Source organism: Aspergillus foveolatus (assembly GCF_047715535.1).
Source record: "Aspergillus foveolatus strain CBS 279.81 unplaced genomic scaffold BDW70scaffold_65, whole genome shotgun sequence".
NCBI lineage: Eukaryota > Fungi > Ascomycota > Eurotiomycetes > Eurotiales > Aspergillaceae > Aspergillus > Aspergillus foveolatus.
Window position 1 is genome coordinate 87,401 of NW_027396129.1, and position 17,441 is coordinate 104,841.

The 17,441-nt window shown below is 52.5% G+C and overlaps 5 protein-coding genes across 5 annotated transcripts; 1 reads left to right on the forward strand and 4 right to left on the reverse strand.

Moving 5' to 3' along the window:
• Positions 1-80: 80 nt before the first annotated feature.
• Positions 81-2,205, reverse strand: BDW70DRAFT_106124 (MFS transporter). Its single transcript, XM_073734409.1, has 3 exons — positions 1,717-2,205; positions 1,196-1,652; positions 81-1,121 (listed from the first exon to the last, which is right to left on the reverse strand). The coding sequence occupies exons 1-3, from the start codon at positions 1,896-1,898 to the stop codon at positions 297-299; spliced, it is 1,464 nt and encodes a 487-aa protein (XP_073592573.1). The 5' UTR covers positions 1,899-2,205; the 3' UTR covers positions 81-296.
• A 2,518-nt stretch (positions 2,206-4,723) lies between these two features.
• On the reverse strand, positions 4,724-8,593 carry BDW70DRAFT_171045 (uncharacterized protein; the record flags this gene model as incomplete). Its single annotated transcript, XM_073743105.1, has 3 exons — positions 4,724-5,806; positions 5,865-5,991; positions 6,437-8,593. The coding sequence occupies 3 exons, from the start codon at positions 8,591-8,593 to the stop codon at positions 4,968-4,970; spliced, it is 3,123 nt and encodes a 1,040-aa protein (XP_073592574.1). The 3' UTR covers positions 4,724-4,967.
• A 449-nt stretch (positions 8,594-9,042) lies between these two features.
• BDW70DRAFT_171048 (Zn(II)2Cys6 transcription factor) lies at positions 9,043-12,480 on the reverse strand (the record flags this gene model as incomplete). Its single annotated transcript, XM_073743106.1, has 5 exons — positions 11,811-12,480; positions 11,295-11,745; positions 10,464-11,218; positions 10,211-10,399; positions 9,043-10,147 (listed from the first exon to the last, which is right to left on the reverse strand). Exons 1-5 carry the CDS (start codon positions 11,960-11,962, stop codon positions 9,043-9,045), a joined length of 2,652 nt encoding a protein of 883 aa, XP_073592575.1. The 5' UTR covers positions 11,963-12,480.
• A 419-nt stretch (positions 12,481-12,899) lies between these two features.
• On the reverse strand, positions 12,900-13,778 carry BDW70DRAFT_171050 (oxygenase MpaB family protein; the record flags this gene model as incomplete). The annotated part of the gene is made up of 1 exon (XM_073743107.1): positions 12,900-13,778. The coding sequence occupies one exon, from the start codon at positions 13,776-13,778 to the stop codon at positions 12,900-12,902; it is 879 nt and encodes a 292-aa protein (XP_073592576.1).
• Positions 13,779-14,383: 605 nt separating this feature from the next.
• BDW70DRAFT_171051 (DUF3712 domain-containing protein) lies at positions 14,384-16,490 on the forward strand (the record flags this gene model as incomplete). Its single annotated transcript, XM_073743108.1, has 4 exons — positions 14,384-14,634; positions 14,699-15,123; positions 15,201-15,325; positions 15,372-16,490. 4 exons carry the CDS (start codon positions 14,384-14,386, stop codon positions 16,488-16,490), a joined length of 1,920 nt encoding a protein of 639 aa, XP_073592577.1.
• Positions 16,491-17,441: the final 951 nt, after the last annotated feature.

The window sequence follows — 17,441 nt, forward strand, 5'->3', positions numbered from 1 at the left end:
GGGTATGTGGAGGTGAAGGCGGCCTGGGGAGGATACATAAGCAGCTAGGCCAGCCGCCGCAGATCAGCTCGGCTCAGCTAAGCTAAGCTAGCTGGCAGCCCGTTAGCGGCCGCTCGGGACCTCGGCACGGGCTCCCGCGGTTGCGGTCGCTAGCCAGCCTTGGGCCATATATTTGATGCTCGAGCCAGGAACAATGCTAGTGCTTGAGTCGCGATGTCTTGACATTTGATTCTATCCATTCCATCTATATGCAATGCATGCAACATGAAAAGAGCAAGAGTAGGGAGAAACCCAAATTACAACCGGATCTGAAACCGGGGATGCGTGCGAATCATCTCCCCGTACTTCCAGAATAACACCGGGCACGCGCACATCGCCAATGCAATAAACGCCAACAACGAGTTCCCCCATCCCAAACCGAGGGCGTCATACATGTCTGGCCCCGCCAGCGGCAGCAGCGCGCCGCCGAGCGACCGCAGCGCGGTGTTCGCGGCCGTGACCGAGGCCGCATGCAGCAGGTATGAGTCGACGAGATACGTGTTGGCAACCATGAACACGACCATCAGGCCCACAGCAAACACGCCCGTCCCGATAATAGGCACGATCCAGTGCGTCTTAGCTTCGGCGCTCCAGCCGTACCAGAACAGTCCGATCGGGATGGCCAGCGACCCAAAGATCATCGGCGGCAGACGGGACTCCGGTTTGAAGATACCCTTGGCCGTATGGTCGGCTGCAATCTTGTTTCCGATTGCGCCGCTGGCGATGAGGCCGACCATACTGCCGATACCGAATCCCAGATAAGCAAGGCCTGCAATTGAAGGAGCCCAGCCGTACTGGCCCTCGAAGATACTGGTGATGGTGGTGAACATGAGGTACAGGTAGCCATAGGAGATGGTGGAGAAAAGCGAAAAGAGGAAGACAATGGGCGACAGGAAGAGGAACTTGATCGGACGGGTGAATGCGTCGACAAAGACCTCCTTCGAGGTCCGGCCGGTATCGTGGACGGACCGCAGCGACGGGTTCCCTGTCTCCTTGCGCAGTCGGGCAGCCTTACGCGCAAGCAGGACGGGCGCATATGACTCGCGGTAGGCGATAAGCGCACCGATGCTGATTACGCCGGTCTATATAAAGGGTCAGTACAGCCAATATTTCTTTTTTTTTTTTCTTGGATTTTTCACACTGCGGAAGAGCGTACCGTGATTGCGATAACCCAAAACACCCATCGCCAGCCCTCCGCCTCGGACAGAAACCCTCCAGCGACAGGCCCAGCGACGGGGCCGAGGATGGGCCCCAGTGCCCATACGGCCATGATGCCGGCGCGCTTCTCCTGCGGAGTCATATCGGCAATCGTGCCCGATCCGATCGTGATCGGACAAACGCCAGCAACGCCGGCGAACAGTCGAAAGACGATCAGCTGTGGCAGCGTTTTGGCGACGGCGCAGGCCACGGTGAACACCAGAAACATCACATTACAGGCGTGGTAGAGCGGGACGCGGCCGTATAGTTCTGAGAGCGGCGCGATGACGAAGGGGCCGACCACGTACCCCAAGACAAACACGGAAACGACGAAGGAGGCCAGCATTGTATCGCTCGAGTGGAATTCCATCATGACCCCTTTCATCCCAGGCGCGAACATGGACGAGGCGAGAGGGCTGTCCATCGCTTCATTAGCTTTGACCCCATCCAAGTCACGCGAACCACCCGTCCAGGACTTACGTGATAAAGGTGTTTGCAGCCATCAAGACCAGCTGCGCTGCTTTTTTGCCGGTCGACCAGTTCATCGGGTTGGCGGGGTCGTCAGGGCCATCCCAGTCTACCTTCTCGTCGCTGTTCTCCCTCGGCCCATTTTCTCCTTTCTCAGCGCGGTCGACCTCGGTGGCCAGCGTTGCGGACGACATCTCTTCAGTCAGAAATCGGCTCGGAAGCTGTTCAGCGTAGCATGAGGCATTCCGGGCTGCGCGGGTGACTCCTATTTATTTAAACGACCGATCCTCCCTCATCTTCTCCAAGCTGGGGCCATAGTTTCCCACTCGGATCTGGCCATTTTTAATGCACAGAGGTGCCGGCCAACCCTCCAATGAGCGCCAAGATGCGGTTGTTTATGCGGCGATTGTCCTGGTTATGAAGAAGCTAGATCCATGGCTCGGCCTCCGCATTCCGGCTTAGTGTACGAGAGCCCGCATAATCGACCTTATGCAAGGTACCCTGGGATAAGCGATGCATTATCAACCTTCGGTCCGAGTCTCGACGCCTAATACCCGGCCGCTAAATGCAAGTTTGTGCTGGTTTCTGTGAGCTTCGTTATCTAGAATGCTTTCGCCCTTCTCTGATTATGCTTTCTAATCCTGACCGGAGATAAAGCCTTTCAATTTTATCCCCGAATATGCTCCGTACTGCAGCGGATGCGGTCCGTGTCCAAAATGTCGGAAGATAACTCACAGTTCGTGGCACTTTCAAGTAGCGGTAACCGTGAGATGGCAAGATGTTTCTGTGGTACAGCCCTCAGCGCATAGATGGGAGATCTGGATGATCTAGATGCACGCCACGCCTTCAACTGTGCTCCACCTAAACATACCACATGCTCGGGCAGGCCTCGGCATCCCGTGAACAGCGATCCCGCTCTCCTATTTTCAATGCTATGCCTTTACATATTGCACGAATGCCAAGACCATTCAGGATGGCAAGTTGACAATCTGACAATCCGGCCTGGTATCATGATTATCGGCGCCTAGTCGGAGATATCGGGCTCACCAGTCACGGTGAGTCCGGGTCGGGTCATGGACTGCCGATCAGGCGTGTGGCTGTCATATTGAAGCATAATTTCCATAGCAGACTGGCACGTTCCCATCACGCGGGTGCCATTTTGCCGCAGGATGGCTGATACGATCGTCGTTTGCTTCTCTTGCCCAACCCGCCCAGGAGGCTCGTTGACACCCAATGTTCATAGAACCTGCTAGGCAAGTGGGCTCATGCCAATAACTGATGGAATGGGCTGTCATCCAAAGGCGGTGCACCGGCTGCAGATCCTAGGATCGTAATAACGAAATTAGTCGGGGTTTCAAAAGGACGCACTCGTGCATGCTTTTAATGGTCGGTGACTTTCGACGATGGAATTTGTTCACTTCCGGAGCTGCCTTTAGCTGTTGACATAGAAGTGAGGATCCCATTGTCGTTTTGATAGGGCTGGCGAGCATGGCACCACCCATCCTCTGGCGTAGTGATCGGGATTCCGGAGTTTAGCTTTGTCGCGAACTGGTTCGGGAAAGGCACTGCCGTGATTACACAAAATGTTGATGCCCTCGTAAGGTGCGTACGAAGGTGATTGGCGTGTTCTATCCCACTGAAATGAAATATGTCTCAGGTCGAGTATTTGGATTGGCGATGTTGGTTCAAGGATTCACGGGACAACTTAGCGTATAAGAAAGAGTATCATAGATAATACGAGCCCATTGACTGCTAGTCCAAGCAAGGAAGAATGCAGAGTCTTAATTGTTGATAGTGGCGGCGACGACGACGCGGATTTTACTTCCGGAACGCCCGGCACAGTTGCTGCCTGGGGCAGCAAGGCTTTCACGCTACAACAGGTTCGGATGTGGACGGTACCTAAAAGGTCCAATAAATTAGATAGATAAATAGAGACGAATTAAGATTTACTTAGAGGAGATTACCCAGAACATCATAGTGGTAGAAGTACTCCTTGAGCTCAAATACAAGCAACTATACCCAGGAAACACCGTCAGTCAGGCCACCGCTTGCAGGGCGGAGAAAATATCCTTCCACCTGCGACATTTCCATGGTCCAGCACGCATGGAACATAAGAATATCAGATAAAGTTTGTGTTAAACTTTTGTCGATGACTCCTGGAGTAAAGAATGTTCGCCCAATCATTTATGCTGGACAGTGGAAGGTACCGAAGGGAGGATATGTGATTGAACGAATAATGCACGTCCATATTCTAGAAGGCAATGCCGTCTGTCCTCTCAGCTGCTCGTTTAGACTCTCAAATTGCGGCGACTTAGTCTTCGATTCCGTATACGTGGACAAAGCCTTGCACAAAGTATGCAATATAGACATAAGGGTAACCTGAGACCTGCGAGATAGAGGCAAAAGCATACGCATATGAGTCAGGTACGGACTCAAACCAAGTTGAAATCCTGATAAGGGGGACTTCATTGAGATAGAAAGAGAGTCTCAGAATAGCTGGTTGTTATAGAAAAAATAGGGGATATGGATACTGCTAACCGCTGCAGACAGTATGTAACCGCTAATTGCGATATTAAAGTTGGGTTAGGGTTACAGCTGTTATATTATAATAAAGATAGGGGTAGCCGGCCGCTAGCACTATGAATGATATTGATGCCGAATTCCCGGAAAGTAAAGTTTGCAACCAGACAGTATTGAGCGTGGGTATATCCAAATTCGCTTGGAGTTCATCGAAGACAAACCAAGGGTGACTGGAAAGTATAGGGAGGCCAAGTTACAATCAGTCCAAACAAGTTGTGTCTGGGCAATAGATAAACGCTGTTCGAGACTGATGTGGCGTTTGGGGATAAACAGACGCAAAAGCAGAAGTGAAAGCTGCCAGAAGAGAGTTTTGTGACTGATCATATACAGGTGGTTACAAGGAAGACTGCTAAATGTTATAGACAAAGACCCGAAGAAATACTAATTGATATAGATTGATTAAATATCGAATTGTGGAGAGGGAAGTGATGTACAGCCTGAACAATTGAAGTTTTATGCCGTTAAAGGTACAACTTCTTTGATATCCAATCTGGTACCGCAGGTAATCTAGGACAGAATCCAACGTCCGCAAGGGGCCCCAAACAGAGTGCAAAAGTTGTATAAAGAAATACATCATACATAACCATTCTTGTGAATCCCCTAGACATCATAGAAACAGCCCAATTGTCTATTTGCAACCGTCACCAGATACACATCCAACTGTCTTGCTTCTCTTATCTTCATCATACATCCACATCTCCATCAAATGGTCCTGGTCCAGCAAGTTCCCCAACGAGACGAGCCCTAAACTCTTGAAACGCTTCAAGGCGTCCGTTCAACTCCATTGACCTTCTCAAATGGTCATCCATCCACTCCGCATACTCACGATCTATAATCTCAACAGCAACATCGACCATCCCCAATGTCCCACGAAACAGGTGTAGAATTTCAGGCAGTGCGGCTTCCGCCTTGCAGCGATCGTGCTCGAAATCAAGCGTCACCAGCACAGTTGGGACGGCGCGCCCCTCACCAAGGTGGTATGATTGCCTCGTGCACACGCGGATCATCGTCCTGGAGCGCGGGTTGTGATATCTCAGGATATCCTTGACGAGGGCAAGGAGGATGGGCGCGTGCTGGGCGAGGACTGCTTCGGAGTTCGAGCTCGAGTTGGCGTCTGCGTGGGCCGTTATGGCGGGGAGGGTGCAAAGCAGTCCGCCGCCCATGCGAGGATGCACGGGGTCGATGTATATGGAGGTCCAGCTGTTATAACAAGGGGTGTGCGGTGGTACGAAGGGCTCGTTGGGCAAGAGAGCTGCGAGTCGGGCTTGCGGACTTGGCTCGATGGAGTCCTGGATATCAACGAAGCTGAAATGGTTAGAGTCGGTGGAAGTAGAACAGAGGCTCTCGTCCAGTGTCCGGTGCTGAGCTGCAGCACCAGCACCAACATCAGCTCCCGCTCCCGCTCCAGGAACGAAGACCTCAGCTTTTGCACTGAGTTCGCTTCCGCTGGACGAACTGTCCTGCGCAGAGCGGGAGCGGGGGCTGGAGCTGGAGATGAAGCCTGCTTCAACGGCAGAGCCGCCTGAATCGTTAGCACATACGGGAACAGAAAAATGCAGCAGGCAGAGAGTGAAGTTTACCAAAAGCAGGATATAAAGCATAGCCATTGCCGAGTTGCGCGCAATCCTCGGGAGAAGGCCGAAAGGCATCACGCCAGGTGTTGAACATTTCATTCATGAGGACATCATAGCGCACGTCGTCCGGCATCTCGAGGTAAAGTAGATGTAAAGGTAGCAGCACGAAAGGTTTGAGCGCCTGAAATTGTATCTTGCTCCGTGTAGGGTAAAATTCCAGAAAATGATGAGAAAGAAAGCAGTCGATTCAAAAGCCGAGGGGAGGCGGCTGGATACAAAGGCGCTGGTGACAATCTCGCCGCCCGGAACATGATCGCGAGGTCTTATCGCGTGCGCCTGAAGTCTTCCAGAAACCTTGCTACGGTGCTGGGCTGGTCCAGATCTAATCTTAGCAACGCGGACACATTATCCGCGTATAAGGGAGCGGCGGTGGCTCACAACTCTTCATGGCCGTCGGTGGCAAGGTTTCGTTCGTCCGACGGTGACTCAAAGACATCAAGAACACTGAGGAGGAATGAATTGGTCTGGAATTGTCAGGAATCGCTCTGGGTACGATAAAACGCAAACCATGGGCCTACCGAGTTGAGAAACTGCAGTGTCTCTCGTGTCTTTTCGACCTCTCCCGGGGCGAGGCGGACATCGAACATCTGGATGAGCCTCGATATCTTCTCGTCATCTGCAACAACTGGTCCTAGGATAGGACTTAACTGGATATCAAACATCCCGAATGTATACTCGAAGGGAGAGGCGCCGACGCTCGCGTTTCCTCCGACACCATTATTCACAGAGATCAAGTAACTGGACGTAGGCTCGCTCCTCTGGAGATCCGCAATCACCAGCCGCAACTCTTCAAGCCTTTCTGGGTGAGTTAATCTCATACCCGCGTCGAGAACGCTCTGCAGGTCCTCGAGTGCTGACCCCTGGAACAAGGAAACCTTCTCCATAGTAAACCCAACCACGTCCCAAACACGCGCTGGGAGCCTCTCATCATGGGTCCCGGGAGGTAGCAGCGGCCGAATGATGTCCAGGAAGTCACGGAGGACTCCCAGCATCCCAGGAACCGTTGCAGCTGCCGAGCTGACTTGGTCAAAGAAAAAGTGGAGATCTTCTGCAAGGCCTGCCGTGAGAGGGACAGAGCACTTCTGCATGGTAACAGCTACTGCGTTTATAGTCCGACTCTGGAATAGGGAATGCACCGCATCAAAGAAGCTCTCAGCCTCGGAAATGCCCTCCGCGGTCGCAAACTGCATCTTGATATTCGTCCCTAGAAAATCGCCGAATGCCTTATATTCGCCACGGCTCAGATCGAAGAGTCCCCGCTCGTCAAAGACGGTTTTCAGTCGACGGACTCGTCCGGCAGTCAACGCCTGCTTTGCCCTCCCTATCGAAGCCGAGAAATTATCCAGCGTAGCCGGGTCGTTGACGACATTTAGAAAACCGGCTATCTCGGGAGACGTGAGCACTCCCCGCCATAATGTGACTCGATCATTCAGAGCCTGAATATAGCTTGGTTGGAAGGTAGTCATGAACCAGTGCATACCGCGGTTTACGGACCCCAGCACTGGGGCGAGGTCAGCACCCAGTCGCTCGAAGAATGCCTTAACGCTTCGATAATGCGATATAAGCGAAGGGTTCAAAACAGTGCCTAACGAATCTGCTGCGAAAAGTGCAAATGTGCGATATTCATCCGACACCAGCGGACTGGAGCGGATAAAATTCTTCAATGTGGAGAGTACTTCCGGCGTAAGAACTTTTCCTGCATTGTCAAATATCCACTGGACTGTGGGCGCGACCTCGGGATCTGACATGACGCGGTGGATTCTTTCAAGAGGAGAGAGTGACCGGGATTCCTCGGCAAGTATGGAAAGCTTCTTAGCAAGCTTACTGAATCTCTGCATTGCTTCGAGTCGCGTGAGGATGTCTTCAGCTGGAGGCTGAGCAGGCTTTTGCCTTGTGGTTTGTCTTGCAGTTGACCTCGACCTCGACTGCTTTCCGGCAGCTTGAGAGAGTGGCCGTTCTGATACCGATGGAGTCCGGTAGCGTGTACTCTCCACGGACCCGGGCTGCACCAACGATGTGAGTTGCCGTAATGCTTCAAGGCCATCCAGGTTAATCATGCTTGGGGCTGGGGCTGGCACTGAATTTGAGGGAAGACACTCTTTAAGCAGCGAGGATCCTGCTCTCGCCCCGGCTGTCCCTGTAATCGAGTCATCTTGAGCAGGAGCATGTCCATGCTCACCACTGTTGGATCCCCCGGATCTGAACCCCTCAGCAAGCACCGCAAACTCTTTTAGGATATCTCGAGCATCGTTGGCATTTGCACCCACATTCGTAGCCGCACCCGTGTCCGAGCAGACCACGCTGACCACCAGGGGCACTGGCGTTGGCGTATTTCCCGCGTTGTAGGACAAGGTTCCATCCATACTCCCAGACTCCAAGGAAACGAGCCAGTCAACCGCGACGGCTGGGTCATCCTTCTTATGCCGGGTAACTTCCTCATGCTCTCCACGCCCTTGCTCGAAACCAACTGCAGGCTGAGCACGTTCGGGAGATGGTGATTCATCGTTCTTGTCCTCGAGGAGGGAAGCCAATGAGGACGTGAAATCGGAAAGATATTTCAGGTATGTAAGGGCTTCGACGTCCTCATGAACCCCGGGACGTTCGTGCTGTGCATCACAGTGGACGGCACGGGGGATCAAAAGCCCTACGGGAAGAAAGAGGTATATGGGCCGCATTTTTCAAAGAGCTTATAGATCTTGTAACTGCCGCGAAATAATGGAGCGTTGAATTACATTGTAAGCTATCTATATTACATGGCAGCGAAGGATCTTCCTAGGCCGCAGCCGTGCGGGGAATGCAGGTGTCCGTGCGGTTTCTGACTCGGCCTTTCTGAGGTTTGGTCTATAGGTAAGATATGATTGGGCGGGCTATATTATTTAACTAGATACTCTCAATCAGTGCCCCTTGCATATATGAGCCGAAAGCAAAAACATGTGAATGCCAGTCTTCTCGTCTTGGGGCCGTTTGGATAATCACAGGCGGTTCCCGACAAATGGACTCGCATCATGCTGCATACATAACAGCCATTGTTTTCATATATCACTAGGAACGCAATAATTACAGGTACCTAGAATGCTTATACACAGTCTACCAGCCATTATTCTGCTCTGTCCAGTACAACAGACTACGCCAGGCCCAACCCATCCACCTGCATATCGAGATCCATCCCAGGACTAACCACCGGAGGGGGCGCCGACTCCCCAAAATACTCGTGCACCCACGACGATATCAACGGGTCAAAGCCCTGTGCCAGGTGTTGGAGGCTGATTCTGTCAAAATCTGTCACTCCCTGGTTGATGGCTTGTGCGTTGGCGTCTGGCTCGATGTAGAAGTAGTCGAGATTGATCTGATCTTGTTCGGGCTGGGGCTGGAAGTTTTCGGTAGGTTGAAGCGAGCTTGTGAGAGGGGGAACAGAAAATTCCGCTCCTGTCGCCTGTGCCGGCATGTTCATGTTGATGTTCGTGCTGGTGTTCATGTTCGTCTGGACCGAAACATCATCTGGCAGAGTCTGGACATCGTGATCATGATCGTTGCTCTGCTCAGCCCTTAAGCCAGATGCACTTCCTGGCGTCCCAGCCTGGAGATACGGCTGACTATCTCTCCTTGTATCATTCATCTCCATCGGCATTTTTATCCGCGGGGTAGCACCCTCGATCGTCCAAGGAAGCCTAATCGCCATTCCAATCGGCGGGATACACCTCACCAGCTCCGGCAGCGCATTATCATATGGCAAGCGGCCGACTGCGAGACTATAGTCCACGCTTGTCGATATGAGAAGGTATGCGCGAGGAAATCGAAGGAATGCTTCGTGCCATGTGTTTGCCCTTCCGCCACCCATTCCCGTGTAAGACGACTTATCCACCTCCAAGCCAGCCGAGGCCGAGGCCGAGGGTGAGAGGTCTTGTGGAGGGCTCGAGCTAGAACTGGGACTCGAGCTGGAAGCAGAGTTGGAGCTGACAGTCGACCCGCGTCTCTCAGGTATACGGGTCTGTTGGCCACCACTCTCGTCCCACCGCAGGAAAAGATGCTGTGAGGTAATATAAGCCAGACGTAGAATGTGATTCGTCCCCGCGGTCACAAAGTCGGTGACATCGTAAACGCGTCCTGAATGCCGAACGATCTCGCCGAGTGCATCGAGTCGTCTCCGGCGACGCGCCATTTCCGCCGACGTCGGAGAGAGCTTGAGGTCAATTGCCGTGAGGACAAGAGGCATCGCTACGTAGGCGAGCCTACGCACATTTTAGCTGGCGCACAAATTGTCAAGGAGCGCGGAAGGGTGGTAAAAGACTTACACACTCAGCGGTAGATTCTGCGCGCGTCCCTCTCGTCCAAAATATTCCATTATGGAGGTTAGCTTTGCCATTGCGTCTCGTAGGGTATTGCCTGCTGAGAAAAGATGGGGAAAGTAGTTTTTGCCACTAAACAGAGGGTGGTTCTCGAGCAGCAGCGCTTCGTAGTGGGCTAAGTCAATCCGGGCAGTCCTATAACATTCCCTCGTTAGCCAGCAGTCCTTAGACTCCGGTGAAAAAAGTGAGGGAGACGCACTGGTAGTACATATAAGTGAAATTCACGAAAAGCATTACTGCCTCAGGGACCTTCCCTTTTCCATTTCCTTTCCCTTCGATCTGTATCCACTGGTTCAAAGACGAACATTGCTCCCACCTGCCCATTGCATTCTTTGTCCTGGCAATCTTGGCTAGCTCCTCGTTGAACTGCTCGTGGCTCAAGCTCGGGGCTGCAATCCCATGGCTCGCAAAGACAAAGGTAATCATTTCGGATAGCAAAACAGCGAGTCGACATTGCTCCTGCAGAACCTTCAACAGCATGCGTTTTATCTCAGGGCTGTAGACGGGCGAATCGACAATTTCGTCTGCGAAATCCGCTTCGTCAGGAAGCTCTGTCACGATTCCCATGCTCATATCAAACGATGTGACCTGCGGACGCCGCCGCAACCCGAGACACAGACTCCGGTCGCGGAGGATAATCGACCACCACAACCTCTTCTTCATTGTTGCTTTGACTACCTCTGTTTCGGTCCCGGCGTCGGCTTCAAGAGCGCCAGGCCGGCAGCCACTTCCAATGATGAGCGCGTTCTGGATCGCCCGCGTCAGCCATAGACTGCTGATTTGCGGCTCTGAGGCGGACGTATGTAAAGTCAGAATGACAGCTCCTTGTGCCAGGCAATACGGCCTGTCTTCAGCGTGAAGGTCATATAGCGTTTTAACGCGGGTGTAGAGGCCATTCCGTGCGGCGCGTTTATCGCTCCAACCGCATTGTCTGATCGTCTCGATGGACACGTACTGTCAACACCAATCCCTTATTAGCTAGCAGTCAAAACCTTGGTTTGATAGGAAAAACGGAAGAGGGGGATCATACTGGAGACCCGGCGAATATGACCGCCTGGAACACGAAGAGAGAAATTTTCTTGCCCCTCCCAGCAGCAGTGTGCGAGTTCTTGTAGATATGCCAGAACTCCGCTTCGTCTACCACCGGTGAACTCGGGTGGACCTGGAGGAAATACTGGCGGATGAACTCATCGAGTAAAGTCTCCGCCGGAACGCTTAGGCAGCCCTTTGCTGCAAGAAAGGCGAGATCTGCGCGGTCGAGAGTGGTGAGAGTGCGAAGTTCGAGGAAGGGATAATCTGTGAAACTGATGTGGCCCGGAAAAGAGCTCGACTTAGAAGTAGACGAAAAGGCGAGGTCTCGGTCGACCCCATCCGCTTCAAGTGCCAGAGCCCGGATGCGCTCGAGGTGCGGGTTTGTCATGCTGATCGTGTCTTGGTCCTGATTATTGCCAGCGTTGCTCTGCCCTATAAAGCCGGTGAAACTGCGCGTTATCGAGTCAGTAGCTCGTTACCGGTTCAGTCAGGATCCAGACGAGGAAGCGCTCACTTTCGGGGCATCTTCCCACGCAAAACACACTCCGGCCGCCCGTCCTGTCGACAGCGCGTACATGGACAACCCCGGATCGAGGCATCGCAGCGGACTTTACGGTGGTGACACCAGGAACACGCCTTGGGAGCTCGTCGTGTACGGCGCAGCATCTTCGCCTCAGTCTTTCATCAGGGCACAACTGGCGTTGATATCAAATCAAAGAGACGCAAACAAAGTGTCGAATGAGAGCGGTTGAGGATTTGGAACTGACGGGAAAAGAGATTGGGCAGGACGTGGTAGACGAAAAAGAGCAAGACAAGATAGACAAGATTATGTGGGCAAGATCAAGTGGGCAAGAGAAGGTCAAGTAGAGGGCAGGCAGCACAAGAGATAGCTCAGTGCGCTAGCAGGAATTGTTTAGATTGTGGCAGTCGAGCCATGTGGCCAGCATGCGAGCGGTTGACGTAGAAGGTTCAGGGCTTTTGCGTAGCAATGTAATCTACCACCTAGCCGAGGACGGTAACCAGCAGTCTGGAGATCAGCAATCTGCACTTGGGGCTCGGTCGGTTATAGAATAGACTCAAAGGCTTCCTCTGAGTCTGGGGTGATTCGTCTGGGGCCGGCCCCGGGGTGCGGAGTCAGAAGGGAGAGTCAGTCTGGCAGACTGGAAGTTAGGGCTACTGACTCAGAGACCCTGACTCCAGACCAAAGCAAAAAACGTCATGTCTCAGCTGACTCATAACTACTGGATGTCGATATATTTAAGTTTCTGGCAGATGCCCCTAGTCGAGCCTTACCCCTCTATTAATAAGCCCCCGCGTTAGTTAACTTGCGCGTTCCTTCTGGCTCTGGCGGGGCTCAATCTATCCCTGACCTAACTCTGCAGCAGCACCTGTATCCCGCTGTACCTACCTAGTAAAAATATGGACCGCGATAGGAAAACAGTGCGAACTAATTAAATAAAGCCTACTTGCAATCTAACTGAAGAAAAAGCAATCTACCTAACCACCCCAAAACACCTTTCATCCTAATCATCCCCTGAGCCTCTCAGGGAGCCTCTGGGAGCTTCTGGGAGCCTCTCGAGGGGCCTCTAGGGCAGGCAGCCAGCTAAATCTTCCTTTGCGCCTCCCCATACTTCTTCATTCTTTTCCTCATATCCTTCATATAGAACTTGACGGGGTATGTCCTGATCGCTCTGGGCAAAAATGGATACGTCGCCTTTGTGATCGCCATCGTCGATTTATACAGCCGCTTGCGCCCCTTACTGCTTTTCAGACCATACTCCTCCCTCAGGCGCTCGGGGAGCAACTCCGCCGTAACAAGGCGCAGCGTCGGCATCAGTGCTTTGAAGTAAAACGGAATCTTCGGGTTATACAGGAGATCGTGTGCGACGTTCTTTGCTTCGTCGCAGATGTCGAATGTTGCGAGCTGCTCGTCCCAGTAGATCCAGAAGGCCTCGCGGTCTTTTGGCCACATTTCTACGGGCACGCGCAGAGAGGCGCCCAGGACGACGTATTCTCTGTATGCCTGTTCCGCCGTTTCTTCGTCCAAAGCGCCGAATATAGACTCGTACAAGTCAACACCGACGGCGTACAGGGTGGCTGCGACCCAGAGCTGTGCACTGGGATCATCGGCTTCATAGTCCGCTCCTTTGACGGGCGCATGAGCGCGATGCACAAGCTCGATAATCTTCTTCTTCTCGGCCGGTGTTCCAAAGAGCATGCTGTAGACGTAGGTCATTGTTGTTCTGAGCCTGTCGACGGGGCGCGTCGCGAAACTGCTGTGGTAGTTGACCCCCTTTGCGACACCAGGGTGCGCAACTTGCAGGAGGATCGCGGCGGCACCGCCGCCCAGGATTATTGCTTCACTGACGATTTTCTGAATGTGTTGAGGATTGTTGAGGGCGGATACTATCAAGTCGGTTTCGGACTGGGTGGGTTTGTCGGGATGAATGTGGGAATCGCTGGAGGAGGTAGAAGGCGACATTTTGATGGTCTCTTCTTGAAAGGAAGTGAATTAGTAAACAGCCAGGCTTTGAATGTCGAGACTGTAGAAGAGGGGTAACGAGATCTGAGCACGGTCGACAGGCGTGATCCCATTATAAGCCATCTTCATCTCATGGGAACAGACAGCCAGCGGTATCATATGGATATCTCCGCCACACGAGCCGCGGACCGGCATTGCCGCGCCGCTGGGCATGATTGGCGATCGCTGCAGGATAGCTTGCAGGGTCCACTGACGCTCGACTCGTGCTATCGAGTCATCCCCTGTCTGTTGCTATCCCAAGAAAGGATTGTGATGCGGGCCAGAATGTATGGGTTAGATGTCGAAGTGGGCAACGCGGGGTTCGCGCGATCGTCCATGTTGATGCTAAGTATTGATTGAGTAGATACTAGATCGGCATTGAGGAAGTGGAGGCAGATAAGTTATAGTCAGTAACCTACCCCGGATTATAACTAACCCATCTGCCAGGGCCGGGGCAACCCCATATTACCCCACTACGAGAATCCCTCCCCTGCCCCTTCCTTTGCAGCTTGAAGTGGTATCAATTAGATCAGGCCATACTCTCATCCACCCCCGGCCTCAGCACGATGGCCGTAGGAGACGCCTACAAGGCCCGACAGGCCGAGAAACAAGCCGCCAACGCTGCGGCAAAGGCAAGTAGTTCCGTCGTCAAGGGCAAGGGCGCAGAAATCGAGCATGTCGAAGCCCTTGCAAGCGGTGGCAGCCTCGAGAAAGGAAAAAACGGAAAGCGACAGCGTTTGAAACGGCACTTTGCACGGTTCTGGTGCTGTTACCTTCTCGCCGGCATTATCTTCCTCGCCATCTTTCTGCCGGTCTTGTATGTTCCAGTTCAACCGTATTTGCATGGCAGTTTAGTTGTTGAGACTAACAGGCACGAATAGCTTCCTCGTCGCCATTCCCGCCATAGCCCAGCGACTTGTCGAAGACACCTCGCTTCCCGTCTACGGCGCGCACATCACGAACCCCAAGCCGGACTCGTTGACATTCACCCTCGACACAGGACTCAGCGTACCACTCGGTCTAAGCGTGCGGCTTGATCCCTTCAAGCTGGACCTTTTCAACCGCGACTCCGACCCGGAGATAACGTACCTAACCGTTCAGGTGCCGGAGTACAAGATCAAGGGCAAGACGAATCTCACCGTTACCAGCGAGAACACACCGGTGCTGGACGAAGACGAATTCGTCAAAGCGCTCACCAAGGCGGTTTATTCAAAGAGATTCACATTGTCTGCGCTGGGCAAGACTACGGGGCATCTGGGGGCTATCAAGGCCGCGCTCACGTTGGATAAAGATGTTGAATTGGATGGTATGCCTTCTTTCTCTTCATTGGTATTTATGCTTCCTAGCGGACGAGAAACATGACTGACGAGTGTCGTCGAACAGGACTCGATAAGTTAAGCGGTTTCTCCATTGATGAAGCCGCGCTCCTTATCCCGGCCATGGACGATGGGTCAAATATGCGCGGCAAAGCAACCCTGCCAAACCACTCAGTCGTCACCTTTGCTTTGGTATTTATCCCGTTAGCCCAACATGCCATCACTGCTAACATCACAGGGAAACGTAACCCTCAACCTCAAGTCCGGCGACATATTCCTCGGTACCGCCCTCTTACCGGACGTCACCCTCCTCCCAGGAAACAACAGCGTCGGCTTCACCGGTAAAGCAGACATAACCTCTGCACTGGCGAACATTGGTCCAATCCTCTCATCGCAAACAGACGCACTCAAGAACGGCGAGGTCGAGCTCAGCGCATCTGGGAACCAAACGATCTTCAATGGCGAGCACATCGCCTACTTCGAGCGGGTGTTGAATGACCTCACTATCACAGCCAGAGTGTCGATCCTCAAGATCCTCCTTGATACGGTTAGCGACTTCCTCGGCGCGGGATCAGAGGGCGTGATCCAGTCCCTGACGGAGATCTTCAACAAGATCGACTTTGGGGCTTTGTTTGAGGGGGTCGATTTTGATTCCCTCATTGGGAGTGTAGGCGAGATCATCAACAATCTGAATCTGGGACAGCTGCTTGACGGCATCGACCTAAATGAATTCCTGCAGGGAATTGATTGGGCGAAAGTCGTCGATGGACTTGGTAGTATCCTGGAACAACTCGATCTCGGCGCGTTCTTTGAGAACCTCGACCTGGCGGGGATATTGCAGAGTATTGACTGGACAAGTCTGCTGCAGGGCGTGGCGTCTTTGCTCGCAGATATCGACTGGTCCTCGCTTGCAACGACGCTCAGCACCATTGTGAGCAGCGTAGACTGGGCCTCCCTCTCGGAACAGCTCCAGCCTATCCTCGAGAAACTCAATATCGGCTCGTTTCTGTCTAATATCGACTGGGACGCCATATTCAACAGTATCGGCCCGATCATCTCGCAGATCGATCTCGGCGCCATCTTTGAGGACATTGACTGGAGCGCCGTGTTGAGGGGATTAGGCGAGATCCTGACAAACGTCGATCTTGGACAGTTGTTCAGAAGTCTCCTTGGCGCATTGAGCGAGCTGAATTTGGGAGATTTGTTCGATATCGATATTGGCGGGGTGAATATTAGCGATGTGCTCGGTGGTGTAGCGAATTCTGCAAATGGAACGAGTGTGGATGATGCCTGGGGGAATCTCATGGATGCATTGGAGAACTTTGGAAGCAGCGGTAATGACACTGCGAGCTCATAATATGCTAGTAATGCTCTGCCTTTGCATTACCACGAACGCGTTGCAAAAATTCAATGAACATGTGTCTCCCTGCCGCACGACAACATAGCCTCAACGCTAATCTCTGAGCCATTCTGGGAATATAATGGCAATATCTAATCGGCTCTCATTATGTTCACTGCAACGAATTGGCTTGAAGCAAGTGAACATCGCAGGGGCAAGCTCAGAGCAATGCAGCCTGAGGCGGACTGAGTACCTGCCTTGCCTAGGGCTTTTTCATTTAACCTGACAACAATGCTTATTTGCATTGTACTTATCGGGAACGCACTTATTTGTAAGGCGCAATCGGACATGGAAGACTTATGCAGGCTGTATTCCGTGGGACATTCGGTTATGTCAGTCATAGCAGGTCCTGCTCACACCCAAGTAAAATCTTGACATCATTGCAAGATAACCTCAATATATAACACATCCTATAGTATAGACGTATATATTCACGCTGACGCATCAAGTGGTGCAACGGCAAACTTGTGGATTGCAGATCTCAAGTGTTTATAGCCCGGTATATGATATCTGACCAGTTAGGAAAGTAGATCCTGATAGAGAAAATACTAACTAAAATAAAAAACGAATAGAAAAAGAATCCGACTACAGTTCTCTAGACTCCCATGAAGGGAAATTCGACCGAACTCGAAGGCAAAGTTGAGGTGCTGTGGTCAGCCATTCTCGGACTCAGTTTCCCTACCAACAGAAGCTTCGTGAACGCCCCTCATAGCGCTTCACAGAGACCACAGCAATGTATAGACGGCAGGACGAATTCAATGTCCTCCGCGAAACCCTTTCTTCTAGGATCAAGCAGACCAAGGTGGCTTCGGCTAAGAATTCCAGAGCGGGAGTGGACCAAGGCGAGGACCAACTGGAGGAATGACTCGCTGCACCCTATCGCGACGAAGAGTATGGTCGATAGTGACT

Bases quoted from the DNA above. Each gene is read 5' to 3' on its own strand.
- BDW70DRAFT_106124 (XM_073734409.1), bottom strand. From the start codon at position 1,898: ATGTCGTCCGCAACGCTGGCCACCGAGGTCGACCGCGCTGAGAAAGGA. The intron at 1,653-1,716 runs GTAAGTCCTGGA...AGCGATGGACAG, and splicing joins GCTGCAAACACCTTTATCAC to CCCTCTCGCCTCGTCCATGT. The intron at 1,122-1,195 runs GTACGCTCTTCC...CCCTTTATATAG, and splicing joins TTTGGGTTATCGCAATCACG to ACCGGCGTAATCAGCATCGG.